This window comes from Poecilia formosa, unplaced genomic scaffold (assembly GCF_000485575.1).
Source record: "Poecilia formosa unplaced genomic scaffold, Poecilia_formosa-5.1.2 Scaffold410, whole genome shotgun sequence".
Taxonomy (NCBI): Eukaryota; Metazoa; Chordata; class Actinopteri; order Cyprinodontiformes; family Poeciliidae; genus Poecilia; species Poecilia formosa.
The window spans coordinates 198,419-219,655 of NW_006800349.1; the positions used below are offsets into that span (position 1 = coordinate 198,419).

Here is a 21,237-nt window from a genome sequence, read left to right on the forward strand (position 1 = left end):
AATGATAATTTATATTGCTACTTTCACCCTGTGGTTTGCACTATAAAGTATTTATTTTTCATTTAGCTAAACCAATTTTGATTATTTTTTTTTCTTCAAAATCGCTGAATTTTCGCATTTTCACATTCAAATGGTTGGAAGCGAAGCTGGTGAGGCAGCAGGAAGCCGAGCCTCACCTTGGATTGCGCCACTCGATGAGAGCATGCTCCTCCTGTCTGTACCTCACCTATGAAATGGTTAAAAAACATTTAATATATGGACTGATTTTTCATAATTTAGCTTATGTATATAATGTACAGTGTTTTTTGTCACCAACTGTGTGTGTAACGTGATTCGTGTGTGGAGGAGCGATCAGAAACAGCAGAGAACAGATTCGAGGTGAGGCAGGCCATTTTCTTGCCTCATCCCAGTTATTGGTCTTGTGACTCCATGTCTGTAGAGTAAGAAACAGACCTGTAAGCTAGCCATACAGTAAATACGTCAAGTAAGTCAAGTGCAGCCACATATTTATTGTTTCTCCTCTCTTCCATCATCAACATGGACGACTACATTTCTATACTTATCAGTTTGAGAGACAAGAGACATGAAACATAAGACGGGGTGCGAACAGAGTAACGCAATAAAACCGGGGGACTTAACGTAAGACCTGGGAGGAAACTAATGTGAGAGCGGGCGGCCCTCCAGGACCCACTTTGGGCACCACTGGTTTAGACGATGGCATGAACTTGCTTTACTAGTCTTTCAAATCTGATGAGATCATCAAATAAACCAAAGAAACAAGTAAATTTTGGGTCTTTTCTAGCACCCAACAATATTCCCAAGGACACCGTTTCAGCCCAAATACATTAAATGCTTTAAATACAAATCAAGTTAGAGGGTGATGATGAGGTATTGTATTCCTAAGATTATTAGATCCACTGGAGGATCACCGACTTGCTTCCTGTCTGGACTTGTGCTTCTGTTCTCTTTGCTTCTATTGTATCACTCAGTCACACTTGTACTTAGGTTTATGGTAAGGTAAGGTAGTTCTAGCAGAACATTTCATCACAATGTCCTGGAGGCTCTTCTACTACCTTTTGAAATGGGTCGAATGTGTAAGGGGTTCTGGGAAAGAAGAGCAGTTAACTTAACCCTTCCACAAAGACACCACTGGTAGCGACTGGACATTATGCACAGTTTAGATCATTTAATCTGCATTCAGAAGACCAAATTAGCCTTGTTGATGAAATGGGTTTTATGTGTTTGGAATGTAGTTTGTTTGTTCATTCACTGTTAACTTAAAAGTAGATTAACATTACCTGAAAAACTAGTTAATTAGTTCATTGTGATCTGTAATTGATTTTGTTTCATTTGTTGCTCTGTGACATCTCTGACTGTGAAGTCATGGTGGTCTTACACTGTCAACTGAAATAATCCAAAGACAAAAAGAAAAGATAAATAAAAGATGTCACTGAGATGAGTGCTTCCTGCCTTTCTTTGAGGGAAGGAAGCTTTTTCAAGTTTGGACAGAAGCTGAGGTGGTTTAGAGAGAGCAAAAAACTTTAAATACTATTAAAATACACCAAGTAACAAAATGTGTTGTTCCAAAATAACAAACTTTAAGTTAACTAATCCTAAGTGAACTCAAAGTATACTCATGATTAGTCTGACTTAAAGTATGCTTAAGTATACTAAAATTTAATATACTTAGTATATTTATTTTTCACCAAGGTTTCTTAGCATGGCGGGATCAATTTTAAGAATACCACATTCAGGATCTGCAGACAGGTTTAATCAGGAGGTGGACCTCCTTCATATTTCAACTTTAATTATGTATACATCTGAAAACGGCAAGTATGAAAAATACATATGTGGAACAGCAGACATTCAGTCCTTTCTTTCCAACTTACCATCCATGTTTATCACCCATCAAACTATTCTTCCCAGAAAAATGGCTTTGGGGTATTTGTCCCTCAGAGATGACCATTGTACAAAAAAATAGTCAGATACCAGGTACAGGATCCTGCCGGTTAAAGACAGTGTCTGCACTCGGCAAATGCTTTCAACATACACTATCCCGACTTTCTTTATTCCCAGAATTGTGAGTAAAAGTCCAGTTATACATAGAGGAACGCACGTCCCTGGACCATTACACAGCACCTGTGAAAACACACAGACACAAAGAGAAAGGGCTGAGCACATTTTCAGGATATAACACTGACAAAGATCAGAACATGTTTGTCTCTTCAGGATGGCAGTAAATGGGTCATGTTGGCTTTAATCAGAGAAATGGATGTTGTAAACACACTTGTAGTTGTATTCAAAGTTGAAGGCCACATTTAGACAAATTCTTCTCATGCTATGAACACAAAGTTGAAAGAGAGATGACTCTGTCTAAGGCCCCATATTACATTGGGCCGGCCCTGCATGAAGAGCCGCTGAGCTGCACATCTCTATGCTGGAATCTAACTGGAATCCCCCGGTAACCCTATATACCAGTTCACCCCTGCTTTTAGGACATTTTGATATATTTAATTGTGGAATCTGTGGTTCAAATTATTGGTACAGTATTTTTGCTGATATTTATGTGATATTTTATGAGCTCCAAATGTAATGAGCCGAGTCTTTCTTTAGCAGTTGAGGTTCTGCAGTAACTTCTATTCACAGCCGCTCACCTCCAGCCCAGATCCCATCAGCAGCAGTGCAAACCGCCTGGTAGTAAGGTTCGGTTAAGGTGAAGCAGAGAGCGAACAGTGAGCTGGTGGTACCGGGGCTCTGAGGTGCGTCGTGGTGACGGTCACAGTGCCGTTTCTTTATATCAGAATGCTGGATTTCCACCAGAAAACTTACTAAGCCCGGTGGTTGGGACACTAGGGCAGTCATTCATTCAGCGGCCCACCGAGTTTTCCAGTTAAAAAATCTTTAAAGTTGGAAACATTTTTTAACTCAACAGGAAATTTGAGAATATTAAATGATAATTATTTATTAGAAGATTAATGCTTGAATACTGACTATAAAGTCTTGAAAATGCAAACATTCAATAAAACTTAAATAAATAAGCAATGCTTAGCCTGGTGGGGGCTCAAGGAAAGCCTGGTGGCCCACCAGGCTTATAATACACTGAGGATGTTTGATATAAAGACAGACATTCCTTATATCTGTTGATGGGACCGAGTCAGGCTGCATTTAGTCCAGCACTGGGCAGCCTGATATAGTTAAAGTCAGAAGTTTTCTCTGCAGCTGAGCCATTTGTGATTGGAGTTGAGGAGGGTTCTGTCCCGCTATTTCGAGGACAATTATGAAAAATAAATAGAAAGAGTTTTTCTAACTTCAACATCAGCTTTTATTCACAAAGAAGTATTGGAAAAATATTTTATTGCCCATAATTTGATAGTCTATAGGGCGCAGATCCGGCCCCCTCCTCCTTACCATGGACCTGGAGTCTGAACAACATGGAGGCAGAGAAACTGAGAATCCATTAAGTCATGGACTGAGGGCAGCCATACTAGCTTATTTCGTTAATTTATTATAATTAGCTAAATATTACTGTTGAGGGGCACAAACAGGCCTCCTGACATACATATTAAAGAAAAATGTAAAAATTGAAAGAAAAAAAAAATCGAAAAGGCCACTAGGGGCATCAAGGATAAAAGGGGTAGGGACTCAAGCCCCTTCAGTTATCTTCAGGCTTTTTTAGTGACTTGGTGTTAAGCCTTTTATCCATTATTATTTTTAAACACAATTCTTTGGTAAGCTAACATTAGTGTCTTTGTGTTCACATCATGGCAAATAACCAGTTGTTTACATGCAGTACCTCACGCCGGGGATTACAGTTTGAGAAAGACTGCCTTAGAGTCAAGCAGGTGGTTCCTACTTCCAGCAGCTAAAGATATGGAAAGATGTTAGCTGCCAGAGGTCTGGAAATATCCAGCTGGACAAAAGGCGTTGCCATAGAGCAGGTCAAAAACAAAATTAGAACCTTGTGGTTCACACTCATGTTGTCTACCAAACCAACTGAACTCTGTGCTCTTGGCAGACAAGTCTCTGGAGCTTTTATTCACATTGGTTTAACTCTAGTCTTAACTTCATCAACAGAAAAAAAAAATATTGTTTTCTGTTGTTGTGAACCATCTGAAAACAAATCAATAATATGAAGTGCAGAGAGAATCAAAAGACATGTTTCTGTTAAGGTTTTGGGTCACTCACCACATCAGGTTGGAGTCTGAACACCAAAGGGAGGGAGTATCTCAGAGCCTTCAGGGTACTAACAACAGAGGAACTCCATGACTGGGCCACCTCTCGGCTCCGTGGGATCCGATTGATGGTGAACTAAACAGTTAAAACATAGTGAGGATTTTCTTCTTTTGGATCTGAGTAAATAATTACTCCCTAAACCTGACAACTTCTTGCTTCATGCTTGGCAACAAGAAGTGTTTGAGATAACAGGCAATGAGTAATTTTTATCATTGTGGAGGAGTGACGCCTACTCTTTGCAGAATTTTCATTCAGCCACATTGGAAGATTTTCAGCATGAATGTCCTGTTGAAGATCATGCAACAACATTTTAATCCATAAATTCAGACATTAACTAGGGGAATCCCAACTTTTTATTTTGTTTTCTGAACCAATCAGCGATGGACTTCCAAGTGTGCTCTAGATCACTGTCCTGCAATAGAAATTGATGGTTGGACATTATCTGCTATAGAGCAGAGATCATGTTTCCATCAACAAGTCATTCAGGTTCTGAAGCAGTAGAACAACCGTATACCACCACCATGATAGACTCTAGGTAGGGTATTGTTTTTATGAAATGCTGTATTAATTTTACAACAGATGTAACAGGATGCACACCTTCCAGAAAATAGTTTTAAAACCCTGGAGCTGCAAAATATATCATAGTAAAATCAGTGTGCTCATGTTCCAAAGAATTATTTAGTGCTATAATTGTTGGCTAATGTGTTCAAATTGTTAGGAACATAAATTTTTCATGCCAATACACCAGTTGGAGTCTCATGGCAGCAGAATCTCACACAGAACACAAATGACATTCCCCAAAATGCTAAAAGTCACAGAGTGATGAAAGCACATATGAGAGAGTGAGAAAAGGACGTGATGCTGCAGCCCTGCTTCCAGACTCATAGTTGTCAGGGACTTTGATCAGGGCCCAATGTGTTGCTTTTGGAGATATTCCTTTTAAGCCAGAGTTAAAACACTTGTTGTATCCTTCCCAACTCTTTGAAGCAAATGATCACATTTCCCAGATAAGAAATGATGTTTGATGGTCTTTTTTCATCCTCATCTTATGTGTGACCTCCGTACTTTTATGCTTTATTGACCTGCAATCCATCATCTCAACATTGATTTCCATGCTTATTCATTTGCTCATGTCTGGTGACCTCCACCTGCCTCATCAGGCATGCCTGGGCTGATACAGACCAGTCAGAGGCAAGTGACTCTCTTCAAACTTGTCCATTATTTGTCTTTCTGTAAATGGACAGCAGTAACATGTGTCAGATCAGTGGGACACTGACATAACTGTTCTGTGGAGTTCAACAACACCATTTTTAGTTCTCTTGGTGCATTCTGGGCCATATTTGGCTCCTCCCATTGCTCTCCAGCCCTGTCCTTTATTTGGAGTGGTGATTCATGATAACAATTTAATTCAGCCATCCATGTTTCAATTTATAATTAGCTAATATGGTCTTTTCAGGAACCAGGAGGATATTTGAAGTTTAGGAAACTTTATTGACCACATAAGTAAATGATTATTTTTATCATGGATAAAGGCATCTCTTAAGGACACATTTCCAGGTACGATGGACATCAATTAGCTGTGCTGCTAATAGAGGTTTGGGGCAGGACTAATTTGAAACCATAACCTTACATACAACAAATTAAAAGACACCATTTGTTCTCACTGTCTGAGGTTAAATCAGACCAAATCTCTAGTTTTAAGTCAGAATGAACAAAGTTATTTTCATTTGCTAAATGCCACAATAATGAGAGAAGGAGTATGTCAAATATTTATTTATTGATGTTTATGTATATTTCCTTAATGTGGCAGAACTGCCTTTGAACTGGATGGTTTGGGTGAAACCTTTGGGTTTCCTTCCACAAGTTTTTCACAATAGTTCGCTGTTGTTCTGGCCCATTCCTCCTGATGGAACTGGCCTAACTCAGTCAGGTTTGTAGGTGCCTCAATCTCACATACCTTTCCAGAGTTGCCCACATTTTCCATAGGACTGAGATGAAAACATTGACTTGTTCTTGAGCCACTTTATACTCTGGCTGCCTGCTGAGGGTCATTGTCCATCTGGCAGACTCCGATAGACCAGAGCTTGAACTCCTGCCTCATGTCTTCATGAGATGTAGATGTTGCTTCAATATTTTTATATATTGTTCTTTCCTCATAATGTAATTTATTAAATTCAATTTCAATTCAAAACTACTTTTTAATCCCAGAGGAAAATTAAATATTGTTACAACTCATTTAATGAAAGAGTTATTGTAGATGGTCATAGCTGAGGACACTGGCTCAGGTTATAACAGGAAATAAGATCAGCTACCATAACTATGCAGATGATACACAGCTCTACATTATGTCACCACGTGACCTTTGACCCCATCCAATCACCGAATAGATGCTTAGAACAGATAAATATGTGGATGTGCCAAAACTTTCTCCAGCTGACCAGAAACAAAACTGAAGTTATTATCTTTGGACCTAAAGAGGAGCGAACTAGAATCAATGCTCAGCTTCAGTTATTACAACTAAAACCAGCGATCAGCCCGAAACCTGGGAGTAGTGATGACCTCTGACCTGAACCTTCAGGTCAGAGGTCTTCTGACCTGAAGGTCAGAAGACCTCTGAACATCTTCTTCAGAGATGTTCTTCTATCACCTGAAGAACATCTCCAGGATTAGAGGACTGATGTCTCAGTGAGATCTAGAGAAACTCATCCATGCATTTATCTTCAGCCACATTAATTACTGCAACAGCCTCTTCACAGGTCTGACTAACAAGTCAATCCTCCAGCTGCAGCTGATCCAGAAGCTGCTGCCACGTTCTCACTAAAACCAGGAAGTCAGATCACATAACACCAGTTTTAAAGTCCCTACACTGGCTCCCTGTAGCTCAGAGAATAGACTTTAAAATACTGTTGATAGTTTATAAATCACTGAACGGTTTAGCACCACAATATATTAAAGATCTACTGTTGTTGTATCAACCTTCCAGACCCCTCAGGTTCTGGTTCTGCTCTTCATCCCCAGAACCAGAACCAAACAAGGAGAAGCAGCATTCAGCTTCTAGGCACCACAAATCTGGAACAAACTTCCAGAAAACTGTAAAACAGCTGAAACACTGACTTCCTTTAAATCTCTACTAAAACCCACCTGTTTAGAGTTGTATTTGAAACATAATTAATTAAGAATTTAATGATGGCACTTGACTTAATGTTATGTTTTGATTGTTGATTCTATGTTACATGACTTTGTGTTTTTGTGTTTATGATGTAAAGCAGTTTGAAATGCCTTGCTGCTGAAATGTGCTATGCAAATAAAATTTGATTGACTGACTGAGAGGAAGGATGTCCTGTAGCAACAACAGTCTGTATTACAACAATTTGAAAAAGCCTTCCACTGATTTTTTTAAGGCAGTTTCATAAAAAGGGTGGTCAGGGTTGCCCATAGTTTTCTTGATTTTACACCATGTAAAGCAGCTGCTCCCTGTTGTAAACCACCCTGTTGCTCTGGCTACACATCATAACAAAAGAGCAAAGAATAAATATTGGCAAAAACAATCAGCCCTGTTTAAGAATGCTCCAATCAAGGTTTTTGCTGACAATTCCGAGGGCCGATCACTTTCAATCACTGATACTGATCACATGGATTGGCTGTTCAATTTTTGCTTTAGGTATAAATGCTACTATGTAATCTGGCAAAACAAAACCACAAAATCACCTAATATAGACAAACACATTCAAAATACTTGCAGGCACAATGCAACAAGCATTTTGACTGAACGCTCAAAGAACGTTCAGTCAAATGTTCTTTGAGCGTTACTATTAAACAGTAAGACTGTACGTTAGGACAAAGCAAAAGTTTTAATTCATATGTAAAAACGTATTTCTAAGTTACATGCTGCAGCTTTAAGTGGGTGTTCAATGTAACACTGGTTCAATGTCTGGTGGGGTGGAAACAGCGCTACGTCTGAAATATTAAATCTCAGTAGTGCGTCACGGCAGATCAACAGCGAGAGCAGAACCCAGCGTCTGACACCGCTAGCCCGAAGACTTAACTTATTTTTTGGTTATTTGCTTTGCTTCCTTACCATCATACTAATCCGGCTGAGTGCTGGCAGTTTTGTGCTGCTGCCAAGCTTACTGTGGGTAATACACTAATATTTAGCCAAGCCGTGGTTTAAAATCATGCATGGCATGAAAGGTTCCCCTGCTTAAATCAGCACACATCTAAGCCCGTCTTAAGTTTACCCATGACCATTAGGATGATTCAGGAGAGTCATGGGAGAAAGTTATGTGGTCAAATGAGATCAAAATAGAACTTTTGAGTTCTGTTTTTGAGTTCTAAGAGAAATGTATGTATTCCACCTTAAGTAGTGGAGACCTAAAGCAGTGGAAATTGTCAGCAGCACTAAGTTCCTGGGGGTTCACATTACAAACAACCTTAGCTGGACACCTCATATCACTTCACTGGTGAAAAAGGCACAGCAGCGCCTGTACTTTCTGAGACGAATAAGAAGAGCTTCGCTCCCCCCTCCCATCCTCTCCACCTTCTACAGAGGCACCACTGAGAGCCTGCTGACCAGCAGTACCTCCATCTGGTCTGAAAGCTGCAAGGCCTCAGACTGGAAGTCTCTGCAAAGAGAGGTGAAGACAGCAGAGAGGTTCATTGGAACTCCACTCCCCCCATCCAGAACATTGCACACAGACGCTGCTTAGCCAGAGCAAACCAGATCCTCTCTGATTCCACCCATCCTCTCCATGGTCTGTTCATCCAGTTGCCGTCTGGCAGGAGAGTCTGTAGCATCCACTGCAGAACAGCCAGACTCAGAAATAGTTGTCCCTACTGGCCACCAGATTGTTCAACAATCCCATCATGAAGACTGTCTGAAACTGTTTGAAAATACTAAGTTATATATAATGTGCACATTTTGGACCAGAACCCGTCAAATTCCTGAGCATTATGATGTTTGGACATTCCCATCATGTCTATACTTGCATAACTGTTTGAGCAGATGAAGGTAGTGTGTTTTAAGCATGTGGAAATTGTTCTCCAGGCTGAACTAGACCGGTGAAGCTCCACAGTTATCTCCTGATATTTTGACTAATTTCCGAGCATATGAAACGATGAAAGCATTATGTCACAGAAAGCAGGGTTTTCCAGATCATCCACCAATTAACTCTGTCAGTCAATCAAAAGTTTGCAAACCCATGACGTCATTATCTGGCTTTTCGCTCATTGTTTACAGAAATAGTAATCATTCTGTACGTAAACCTATGATTTTGAAGTCATTAAAAGAATCCTTGACATACTCTCTCTCTCTCATTATTGTGGCATTTAGTACCGTACATAAATCATTCAGGTAATTCTAACTGATCTACTTGCTACCGCGGTAAAGTCGACACATCAATGCCTGTACCTGGACGTCAGCGTGTGACTGAGGTTTAGAACTTTCAAAGGCGACAATTTTCTCCTCACTCATCTTGTCAGTGTCAGCGATCACGTAGTGTCGAGGTGTATAGGCAGCAGAGAGGCTCTCCATCAGCCGCATGATCTCTGTGGTGTGACCACCTAGAAACACGTAGAGCAAACAAACAGAAGAGAAGCTAAATCAACATGTAGCTGTATCACCCAGGGAGACTTGATCACCAGTTTCTTTTTACTGATGATCCGTCAGTAAAGTGAACACAGGACAGCTGGCCTGATCTGGTTAGACATGGTGGTGGTGTGAGCCAGAAGAGGCTCTTACAGCTGTGTACCTGACCAACTGTCTGACTGCAGTGCGACTCTGTCTCCAATCTTACCTGATCCTGCAACGACCAGAACCGCAACATGACTTCTGGTTTTGGGCGGATGATTAGATCCCGAATTTAAGACAAAATAAACCCGAAGAAGAAATAATAAAGCTGTCAGGAACAGAGAGAACACAACTCCGAAAAGCAACATCACAGCAACTACGGAGGCTGTTTTAAACCAAAAGACATTACTTCTTCTCCGGAATGATGTTAATTTTGTTGCATTGCGCCCCCTGTGGTTTGCTTCAGTGACAACTTGCATAAAATCTGCCTTTCTCGGACTCATAAATCTCTATCTTTTAGCTAATATGTTAACTGTTCCACACATTCCTCCATCCAGCTGGAACACTGAGTGCTTCTGCTCCTTTTTAAACTCTTCAAAAATGAACATTTATTTTTGAAAGAGGCTGTTTCAAGATCCATATTTTCTTTTTCTTTTAGCTGACTTGTCTCTCTTATCCAATGGATGTGCCCACTGTTGTCCTCATCATCATGTTTCCCATGTGGCTGCAAGACAGTGAATATGTTGCTAATAGTCCAAGACTTGAGTCTGGAGCAGAACAGGTGTTCTCTCTGTGCGACCCATGAAGCCGTCCTACCTTGGGGTACTGCTTTTCATTTTAAACGGGTAGATGAAGGAAGTGAGAACCCAGGGACTGGGTCTTCCGGCAGCGTCCGATTCCGGTCGGGCAGATCGCCAGCCGCGATCCCCAACGAAGCTGAAGTTGGTTTCCAATTCTAGCTTCCAATAGCTAAAGGGCGATTCCACTTAATTTTTCACTACTTTCCGCTACTTCCCGCATCTTTAATCAACTCTAGTTTAAAAACTACAACTCCTAGACATTTCATACCTGGAATAGATTATTCTCCTCTTCAAGATGGATATTTAAAACCATGTTTGGGATTTGTGAAACAGTTTTCTGATTTGTGAAAACTCAGTAAAATTCGAATTTCACCATTTGTTTCATTTGGATCACCATAGACCTGCTCTAATTAAAAAACACTACTACAGCTAGACACTTCAAACCTGGAATGTATTATTTTCAATAAATAGCAGAATATTTAAAACCATGTTTGTGATTTGTGAAACCTTTTTCTGATTTGTGAAACTTCAATAAAGGCTGATTTCTGACATTTTTTGGATATTGGTCACTCCAGCTCCAAAACTGCAACACCTAGACTCTTCAAACCTGGACTATATTGTTGTGCTCTAATAGCAGAATATTTTAATCCATGTTTGGAATTTGTGAAACCTTTATGTGATTTGTGAAACTTCACTAAAGATCAGATTACTATTCACACTTATTCCATGCAGTTTTTTTTTCTAATTCAGTTCTAATTCAAAACCACTTTATTAATCCCAATAGGAAATAAAATGTTGGTGTAACTCATTAATTTTTCAAAGAGTTATTGTAGATGGTGATGGCTGTTGGAAGGACAGATCTTTTGCAGGGGTCTGTTAAGTGAAGTTTCACAAATCAGAAAAAGGTTTCACAAATCACAAACATGATTCTAAATATTCTACTATTAGAGAAGAATAATGTAGTCCAAGTTTGAAGAGTCTAGGTGTTGTAGATTTGGAACTAGAAAATTCCTAAAGAAATTAAAATGGGGTCTGCCAAAGTGTGCCCATCGGTTTGGACCCAGCATTCTGATGCTAAAAATTAGCCTTAATGCTAAAGAATGCTTCAATGTAGTCAATAACCTGTGGAAAGTCAGAAGCATGTGGACTAAGCTGTACTTGTACCATTCAGTATGTTAAAATTAATGCATAAACTAAAATTTGACAAAATGCTAATGTTAGCATGAAGACTAGTATATGGGGCATCATTTGCATGTTCTCTGTCATTGACTTACTCCATTCAGTATACTAAACATGGCAAATAATTAAGAAATTTAACAAATAGGTTATTTTAGGTAAAAGGCTAATGCTAATGCGCGCAAAGCAGTGCACTAGTGGGGGGCAGTGAAATGCTAATGTTTGTGCTAATGTTAATGAACTGCTTTTGCAAGTCAGTCACTGCCTCCATGCATTGCTATGGGCAGGCCCCAATTAGAGCAGTTCTTGTGTGACCGAGATAAAAAAAAAAGTGGTGATATCGCACTTTTTGGAAGTTTCACAAATCAGAGAAAAGTTTCACAAATCCCAAACATGGTTTCACATGTTTTACATATTCTGCTATTAATTGAAAATAATCTGATCCAGGTTTGAAGAGTCTAGGTGTTGTAGATTTGGAATTAGACCAGTTCTAGTGTGATCCAGATGCAAAAAAGTGGTAAAATCAACCTTTGTTGAAGTTTCACAAATCAGATAAAAGTTTCACAAATCACAAACATGATTCTAAATATTCTACTATTAAAGCAGAATAATTTAGTTCAAGTTTGAAGAGTCTAGGTCTTCTAGTTTTGGAATCAAAGCAGCTCCTGTGTGATCGAGACCGAAAAATAGGGCAAAATTGCCCTAGACAATATTATTTAATTGTTTTAGGGCATTTCTGAATAAAGAGCACAATGTTTTTATTTGATAGAAACGATTCTGACAATTTTTATAATGACATTGATGAACACACATATTTACAGTGTTTTATTAAACAATATATTTACATAATTCCACAATTTAATGTACATTTAACATTTCAAGACAAGAAACAAATAATTTTCCTGTATTTATTTTTTATACGTTGTTGAGAAATGACTTTTGATTTATAAATCAGTCATTGTCAAACATTGAACTACATAATTTTATTTTTTTCAGAGAATTTACAGTATATCAACTCTGCTATTGACAGCAAAGAGTGAAAATAATTCTAACAGAGTAAATTATTTTTATTTCATTACATAAGCTACATTAATACACTAATACTTAAGATTGAGATATTTAAAAATACACAAAAAGTGAAAGAATAAAACATTTATTAAACTGGGAGCACTGGTCACAGGCAGGGCTTCAGTCTGCTGGTCACACAGGGAGAACTCAAAGACTTCTGAGACGACCTGGTTCACAGGCTAAAGCCAAGGATAAAAGAGAAATGAACCAAAAGTGTAAAAGACATTTTCAGCATNTTACTTTAAAAACACAACATTCAGTCCATTATATTAGGTTTTCAGGCTCTATATTCATTTTGCAATTATTAGTAACACAGCGGTGGTTGATTAGTTCATTTAAACTCCTGCTCTGCTCGTTATTTTGGTAATGGAACCGAAACGCACAGAATTGCGCAACACCTTGTTGAAACAATAATCACTGAGATTATTATTGTTGTTGGGTCATTAATTTGAACACGTTTTGTTGATTTTATTCATTTATTTATTTTTTTGTTCTTTAATAAAGTTACGAACTTTTTGATAAGCGAGCCAGAGGAGGACGTGCTGGTGTTCAGTTTGTCACCTAATTCTGCGATCGACATGTTGCACCGCTGCTCTAGCAAAGCGCGAACAGTTCAGAAACAATATGAAATGGGGAAAAACGCGATTTATTAACTCATTAAGTCATGTTTTAGATTGTTCTTGAAAAACTAATCAGTCACGGCTGATTAGTGGGTGAACTCACAGCTGCACTGTGAATCCATTGATTCTTTACAGCGGACAGCCGCTCCTCTCTTGCAGGTACTGCGTACCTCCGCTAAATCTTTTAGGGGTAGCTACGCAGTACCCTACCGTACCTCACTTCTGGTAGTAATATTTATAGACAAGTAAGAAATTGTACAGAAAGGAATCACAACCTCAACATGTTCTCAACATGTAGTGCTTAATTTGAAGCATGATTAACTGCCGCAGTAATAACTCGTTCCCCCATCCCCTCTTTGAGCTGATCCAGACTCAAAGAGGGGAAGGAGGAGGGGTGAAGGAGGGAGTAAAGAGCGGGTGGGTGGGGGGAGGAAGTGAAAAGTGGGGAAGGTTTGTAGGGGGGAGATGAAGAGGAGATGAGGAGGGGTGCAACAATTCAGCACACATGATTTTAATTGATGACTGATTGACAGGGTTTTGCTGAATTGAAAACATACAGGTCACCTTGCCTTGAGGACCAGTGTTGAAAACCACTGGATTGTTACATTGGCATTTCAATTAATAGAGTTCGACCAGAAAAAAATGAATGGGAAATGTTGGGGTGAGAACAGAGAAAGGGGAGTAAAGAGGGGAAGGTCGGGTGTGCTGGGGAATAGGTGGGCAGGAGAAGGGGTAGTTGGGGAGGAGTGGGGTAGGACAGCAAAACTTTGATTCAAAATTGATAAGCAGTTTTTCCCAACCCTGGCTCTTAAGTCAAACTGACCGGCATGTTTTCAGTTCAGCAAAACCCTGTTAATCAGCCATCAATTAAAATCATGTGTCCCTAATTATGGAAATGCCTAAAACTTGCAAGGCAGTGTGCCCTGAGGACCAGTGTTGGGAAAAACACTGGATTCGATGTTGGTGTTTCAATTATTAAAATTCGACCAGAAAACAACATTGATTCAATGACATCTTTTCAACATTAGTTAATTGGCTAGAAATGGATGACTGTTTGAAGGTTGATCCACCAACAATCAACCATAACAACAAAAAAAGCAGCTGTGATCATAATAAAACAACAAAGAAACAACATCTGCAAAAAACAAAACAACAAAGAAGCGGCGGGGTGGGGACACCACACCAATCAAAAAAATAGGGGGGGGCCCCGCCACACCCCTTAGAACATGGTAGAGATATTTGTGTCAAAATATAACACACACAAACGGTCAGTAAGAATTTTTATAGACAAATAACAAAATGTACAGAAAGGAATCACAACCCACTATCCTCAACAGTGCTTATTTTAAAACGTGATTAGCACCGCTCAATAATAAAATGCCCTCACCCAGAGCTCTGATGAGGAGGAGAAGAGGAGAAGAGGTGTGGCAAAACAGCTGACATTGATTCAGCATTGATCAGACATCAGCATTTCATTCATTAGATTTCAACCACAACATTGAATCAATGACACAGTTTCAACATTGGTTACTTGGCTAGAATTGGATGGTTGTTTGATGGTTGATCCACTGTCATTCATCAACCTCAAACAGAAATCAACCTTTCTGACTATAATTCAATGTTGAATTACCTCCATGTGGTATCTGGATCCAGAGATTGGAAACATTATATTTTTAGATTTCTGCAATGTATGAGCTAATGTTTATGCAAATTTGAGCATAATTACTCAACATTTTATGTGTCACTGTTTACATCCATATTGTTTATTTTGTATTAATAAACATGGTTATGTTATTTGAAAGGTTACATAAAAATAAAAAAAAACAATCCCACCCTGAGCACCATCCCCTGCTAATTACTGTAGAGCTGGGCTGAGTTGTTTGAAATTGTTTTTGATATATTTGATCATTCGCATGACTGCATTATTTTAAGTATTTATTTTAGAGGTATTTACCCTAACCAGCATGCATTGCCTCCAGGGCATGATTAATTGGATAAGGTGACGTCAGCTCAGTTGAACACACCCGTGTGAGATCAGGCGCCATGCCGTCTCCTATTCCCGTCACGCGCCTGTTACGGAAAGACATCTACCCGTCTGCAGACATCGCGGCTTGTAGCAGCCCGCTCTTTCAGCTGTCCCAAGGGTCCACCTTGCAGGTCCCCCCCCAGCGGTTACATGGTAAAGTCGCAAGCCGCCTCTGGTCCTCCGTGATTTACTGGGATCAGCTGCGCTCCGTGGAAGTTGTGGGCTCCGGGGGTTTCGGTTCCGTGTATAAGGCGGAGTACCTCGGGGAAACTGTTGCGCTGAAGAAAGTGAAAAAGAGCACAAAGAACAAGCTGGCCTCCCGACAGAGTTTCTGGGCTGAGCTGAACGCCGCACATCTCCATCATAAGAACGTCGTGCGCATCATCGCCGCAAGCACGTGCGTGCTGGCGGACTTGGAGGAGGAAGCGATCGGAGCGATCGTCATGGAGTTTGTGGGCAGCAGAAATCTGCAGCAGATCATTTATGAGAGCTCGGAGGATCTCGGGGAGGACCGGTGGCTGAAGTACTCCACAGACATCGTGAAGGGCTTGAGCTTCCTTCATTCCCACAGTGTTGTGCATCTGGACATCAAACCAGCCAACGTGCTGGTGTCACGGGGAGAAGTGTGTAAAATTGCCGATTTTGGTTGTTCCCTGAAGCTGGACCGTGACTGTGAAGTGAGCGCCGTCAGCCCCCAGGTCAGCCACGGATGTGGCACGTATTCACACCGAGCCCCGGAGCTGCTCAAAGGCGAGCAGGTGTCTCCTAAAGCGGACATCTATTCGTTGGGGATAACCATGTGGCAGCTTTTGACCAGAGAGCCCCCCTACACGGGTGACAGGCAACACGTCCTCTATGCTGTTGTGGCTCACAATCTGCGGCCGTCTGTATGTGACCACCAGGTGTTTCTTTCTGTGCTGGGGAAGCGGTGTGCGGAGTTGCTGGGCCGCTGCTGGAGCGCTGATGTCCGCTGCAGACCCAGTGCTGAGGATGTGCTGCATCAGCTTGAGCTCCTAAGGTCACCTAGGTGATTTTGTGTTATTTTATTATTATTATTATTCGACTTTTGGAGAATTTCAGTGGAATTTAGATGGTGTTGTGCAGCGAAACCCTGACAAGATCACAGATTTCAGTTTGGACATAATGTGCCTCAAACTTAAACATCCAGAGGAGTTTAAGACTTGAGTTCTGCTTTCTAAGCAGTCAGCAAACTAGCCTTGTTTTACACCTCCAAATGTATTTTTTGTTTGATATCTAAAATTGATTTAAATGTTTTAATTATAATTGTTGTAACCACACACACACACACACATATGTGTATCTTAAGGTGTTTATTTCTGCACCAGATTAATTTATCAGGCCCAATTTGCATACTGTATTTCTCAAGCTGTAAATATATTTTTTAGACAGTGATCAAGAATACGATGGAAGAGGATTAGGGCCACTGACAAAAAAGAATTCTGACTTTAATCTCAGATTAAAGTCAGAATTATAATTTTTTTTCAGTGGCCCTAATCCTCTTATTGGAATTCTGTACTTAAGAAACATTTCAGTTCCTACTTAAGTTTTTGGTTTTTAGATGATAATTTGTATGTTAAATTTAATGTAATTATTGTTGATATGAATAAATTCTAGAAATATGTCACTCAGTGCGGCAGCATATTGGAGCTATGTACTTTCATTGATGATCCATGAGACTTCTAATGATCTTTACTTATTGTAGCTATGAAATGCTGAAGCGGCTGCCTGATTCTGATGGAGATGCTGCATGGCTCCTGGTGTCATCCTGGACATCCCAGTTCCTTTCAAACCAAACAGCGACTCTGTATCTAAAGCAGATGTAGTGACTGATGAGGCTTATCTGCAGCACCGTTCTATTTTTAGAAATCTAAACTTGCAATGTTCTAACTTGACACTCTAAAGGCAGCGTGTAATACAGCTTCCTGTTTCCTGCTTGATTAAATATAAGCATGAAAATACAAATTGATCTCTTCCATGAACACTCGGCATCGGAAAATGTCTGAGATGACTACAATAACACAAATGCCTAGATTTGTCATGGCCAAGTATAACTTATTTACAGAGCAACCCAAAATGATTATGGTCTCTGGCAGACAACCTTTGAATGGACCATTAGAACCATGAGTTGAAAGCGTCACCTTCAGTGCTCTGTGGAGCTGCACTCTGGACTATTCACCCTGTTCACTTTATTTTCAGACACAGTGTGCCATTTCCAGCTGCAGCAGGCGCATGTCCTGCTTAAGAAAAAGCACATTTGATGTGTTTGCAACATAAGACACCACATTTCAACACTTTTTCTATTAGATGTATTTTGTAGTGTCTCATAGAAACTAAAATTTAAGTGATCTATAACTAAATATTTGTGTTTTCAGAAAAAGTCTTGGATACAATTTTCACACACCTGATGAAATTGAGCTTAAAGCAACGTTGGGCACATGAAAACCAAAAGAACACCATGCTGCCAGTGAAACATGTTGCAACATTGTGATTTGGGTTTGTTTTTCTTTGGATGGAACTGGAGTTTTAGTCAAGACTGATAAAATTAACTTTCCCAAATACCAGACAGCTTTGACAAAACATTGTAGCATGCAACAGGAAGCTACAATTACACTTTTGGTTTATTATAATTGCTAATAAATTACACTTTTTAGTTACTGTCTTTTATTATTCTTTGCCACTTTGTACATTACATGCTTCATACACACATCAGGTTACCAGAACACAGAAGGATCCATTACAACACACTTTACAGGTGAAACTAATTACATTGTGTATTCAATATATTCACATTTTTCAAGAGTACATTGCCAATATACTAAAACAGAATTGTACAAATTGTCAATACATTCAAAGTTTACAGACAACATGCTTATGAAAATTAGCACAATAAAACAATAGGTAAACTTTGGAGGAAATGTGAAAAATATTTCACCAAGGACAGAGTAACGTTTTGATACAATGTCCCAGTATTACTGCAGACAAACTGGCATTTCTCCATCCTAAGAACAGTGAGGATCACCGACAGAACATTTCCATTCACTGGACCACTGCACTTTACAGAAACCTACAAAAAAGAACAATAGAGCAATTAAACAGAGAAAGCATTTGTATTTTAAAGAGCACAGAAAAATGGCAAATAAAAAAGTAAGACTTACAATTTCAAGACGTTGTGGACTCTCTATGTATGTGACATAATCAGAACTGATGATGATTGGGACCAGATGCCTGGGGTGGAAACATTTCTCAGTGACTTCTTTGCCTGTTTATGTTAGAAGTAGAAAAAAATAGTAATGTCATGAATCAGTTGATGTTGGAATCAACTATGAAGCTGTTTTAAGTGTGGACTTAAGGGAGACAAACTACCTTAAAAACTTTCCATCCATGATCTGAACACACTGATCCTTACAGGTTGGTGAGGGGGGCTGGTGCTGCCCATCTCTAGCAGTCATCAGTTGAGAGGCGGAGGTTCACCTGGACAGGTCACCAGTCAATCACAGGAAAGCCAACAACAAATAACATGTATGAAAGATAAATGTTAGATTAACAAGGGGAAAATTCTGTCCAGTTATTTTTAAATCAAATCATGTTTATTAAGCACTTAGTGTTGGAAACACACCAGTTTTCTGTTAAAACTGTGGCCAGCTGCTCAGTAAAAAAAAGAGAAAACTTACACCATGAAGATGATGTGGAGGTTCATCCTCAGAGCTGGTTGTTGATCTGGTGGAGCCACAGCTTCTTCTGAGACAGAAAAGTCTTTAGGTTTTCTAACACCTGATCTCTCTGGCTTCCTGTTTCATCTTCATTTGATTAGACTGCAAAAATATGTTGAAGATAAAAACATTGATGAACAAATTATAACAACAACCTCACAATATCAAAGTCATACGGAGCTTAATTAAAACCAGGTTAAGTTTATGAAGAAAACTAAGCCGCAACAAACAAAGCCCTTATACAGTTATAACATGAATTTTATTTTATCAGTAAAATTGATAAAATAATTTCTGAAACCAACATAAGTTTGTTCATATCTTTACTGCACTGTTCATAAGTAAATGAAGATAATTAGCATTTTGAAGCAAACTTACCACCAGCTAGCAACACGTTAGCAGCCTTAGTCACTTCGGTTCCTTTTGTGACACACATTTAATTTCCATCCTGTTGTTGTCCTGTTGTGTTGTCGTCTAACTCGGACTAGGACGTAGCTTGAATTTATCAAAACTACTAACTATTATCAAGGCCCTCTCTTTGTATGAGGCAATATTCTGTGAGTAAAAATTGCGAATTTGAACAGTGTCTGTTATCTTCTCTGCCGCATGGCTTCTTCTTTTCTTTTTATGGCGCTTTAAAAAAACAAAAAAACAAAGTGTGCAATTCCGCCACCATCTGGTCGGGAGTGTGAACTGGAGCTAATGCTGTTCACTAACAGATCTTGTATCACATCTGAAAATAGATTCGGTTGTAGAGCCTCTGTCACTAAACTGTCAATCTTTGATATGTTTGATTGGCATGAATACATTACTTTGTTAAACAACATTACATCAAGTTTGACTATTAGGATTTTTTTTAATTCTTTGCCATTTTAACAAAAATAGTAAATTATTAAGGCACCTAAAATTGCATACTTTATTAGCCCCTAAAGTATATACTGAGATGTAATTTAAAACATACTGAAATTAATAATTTAAAGAAGTGTTAAGTGAATTTTAAAAAATTCTATTTTGAACATATATTTTAAACAATACACAAATTATCTTTAAAATATATTTTAAACATATTTAAAACATCTTAAGTAAACATTTAAGCAAGTGTATATTTGCACTTGGGCAAATACATATTTTGCTAACTTAAAGTATACTTTTATTTAATATATTTCTTAAAAGTGTATTTTGGTACAATTATATTTAAGTATGTTTAAAGTTATAATGTCAAAATTGGTACAGGTATACTTTTATTATACTTTTGTAGCAGGAAGAAGCCTGTCCCAATATTCAAAACACCTGGCCCCTAGTCACCCCATGGTGGGTGGAGAGTATAAAGGGAGACTCTCTCACCTGGTTGCTTTATGCTGGCATTTGGTCACACACTGTTGGGAAGGTTGCTTGTGTAGCGTGCAGGTCTAAAAATCTAACATCAGTAAGTAATGTTTCTCCTTCTGCATAAGACCTACAATTTCAGTGTTTGACTTGAATTGTTTACATCTAGAAACCACTGGTTCTGGGGTGTGGCTGCAATTCACCCTCCCCAGTGCAGTTTTAACGTAAAATGGGTATGTATTGTTTTATTGCACCCATACAGCTCCATAACACAAAAATGACAGTTATTTATATATAGAACATATTGGCAAGCTGATCCTCCCGCTGTGGGCCGGAAAGGATTCTCTGGTTGGGGTGGAGGCATCCAGCTCTGGTAGGTGACGATGGTTTCCTCTGCCTTCCACCATCTTCTGTAAATCACCTACTAAATTTTTGATTTAATTCCAGCTCTGACACTGCTGCAGCTCGCTGGAGACCCTGCTACTTTGTTTCACTGCTTGGTTTAATTTTTTTGTTTAAGTTTATCTTGTTTCATCAGTTGACTTTGTTTCATTTTTGTAACTGCTTTGTTTAATTTATTTTGTCTCGTTTGGCTTCTTAGTTTTGGGGGTTTTTTTGGTTTAAATTTGTTACTTTGGAACATTCTATTTTGTGTGGCCTCCAGCCTCGCTGCAGGTAGCAGCCTTGGGTTCTT

The 21,237-nt window shown here is 39.2% G+C and overlaps 2 protein-coding genes and 2 long non-coding RNA genes across 6 annotated transcripts in view; 2 read left to right on the top strand and 2 right to left on the bottom strand.

The window, feature by feature from the left end:
• Nucleotides 1–320: 320 nt before the first annotated feature.
• Nucleotides 321–21,237, top strand: part of LOC107833587 (uncharacterized) — a 24,029-nt gene continuing 3,112 nt past the window's right edge. Inside the window, exons 1-2 of the long non-coding RNA XR_001659350.1 lie at nucleotides 321–1,665; nucleotides 8,360–8,369. This is a non-coding gene — a long non-coding RNA (uncharacterized LOC107833587). The remainder of the gene's footprint in view (nucleotides 1,666–8,359; nucleotides 8,370–21,237) is intronic.
• On the bottom strand, nucleotides 1,754–10,235 carry alg14 (ALG14 UDP-N-acetylglucosaminyltransferase subunit). 2 transcript variants are annotated; one of them, XM_016663256.1, is made up of 5 exons: nucleotides 10,026–10,235; nucleotides 9,641–9,792; nucleotides 4,186–4,308; nucleotides 3,828–3,862; nucleotides 2,056–2,139 (listed from the first exon to the last, which is right to left on the bottom strand). In XM_016663256.1, exons 1-5 carry the CDS (start codon nucleotides 10,165–10,167, stop codon nucleotides 2,097–2,099), a joined length of 495 nt encoding a protein of 164 aa, XP_016518742.1. In that variant the 5' UTR covers nucleotides 10,168–10,235; the 3' UTR covers nucleotides 2,056–2,096. The 2 variants fall into 2 exon arrangements, with proteins under 2 accessions (XP_007576616.1, XP_016518742.1); XM_007576554.2 differs by lacking the exon at nucleotides 3,828–3,862 and having other exon boundaries at nucleotides 1,754–2,139; nucleotides 10,026–10,228.
• On the top strand, nucleotides 15,485–17,376 carry LOC103155033 (MOS proto-oncogene, serine/threonine kinase). Its single transcript, XM_007576555.2, has 2 exons — nucleotides 15,485–16,516; nucleotides 17,213–17,376. The coding sequence occupies exons 1-2, from the start codon at nucleotides 15,507–15,509 to the stop codon at nucleotides 17,331–17,333; spliced, it is 1,131 nt and encodes a 376-aa protein (XP_007576617.1). The 5' UTR covers nucleotides 15,485–15,506; the 3' UTR covers nucleotides 17,334–17,376.
• LOC103155034 (uncharacterized) lies at nucleotides 17,071–19,837 on the bottom strand. 2 transcript variants are annotated; one of them, XR_001659348.1, is made up of 5 exons: nucleotides 19,596–19,837; nucleotides 19,182–19,322; nucleotides 18,874–18,981; nucleotides 18,666–18,769; nucleotides 17,071–18,574 (listed from the first exon to the last, which is right to left on the bottom strand). It is a non-coding gene; the product is annotated as an uncharacterized LOC103155034 (long non-coding RNA). The 2 variants fall into 2 exon arrangements; XR_477997.2 differs by lacking the exons at nucleotides 19,182–19,322; nucleotides 19,596–19,837 and having other exon boundaries at nucleotides 18,874–19,051.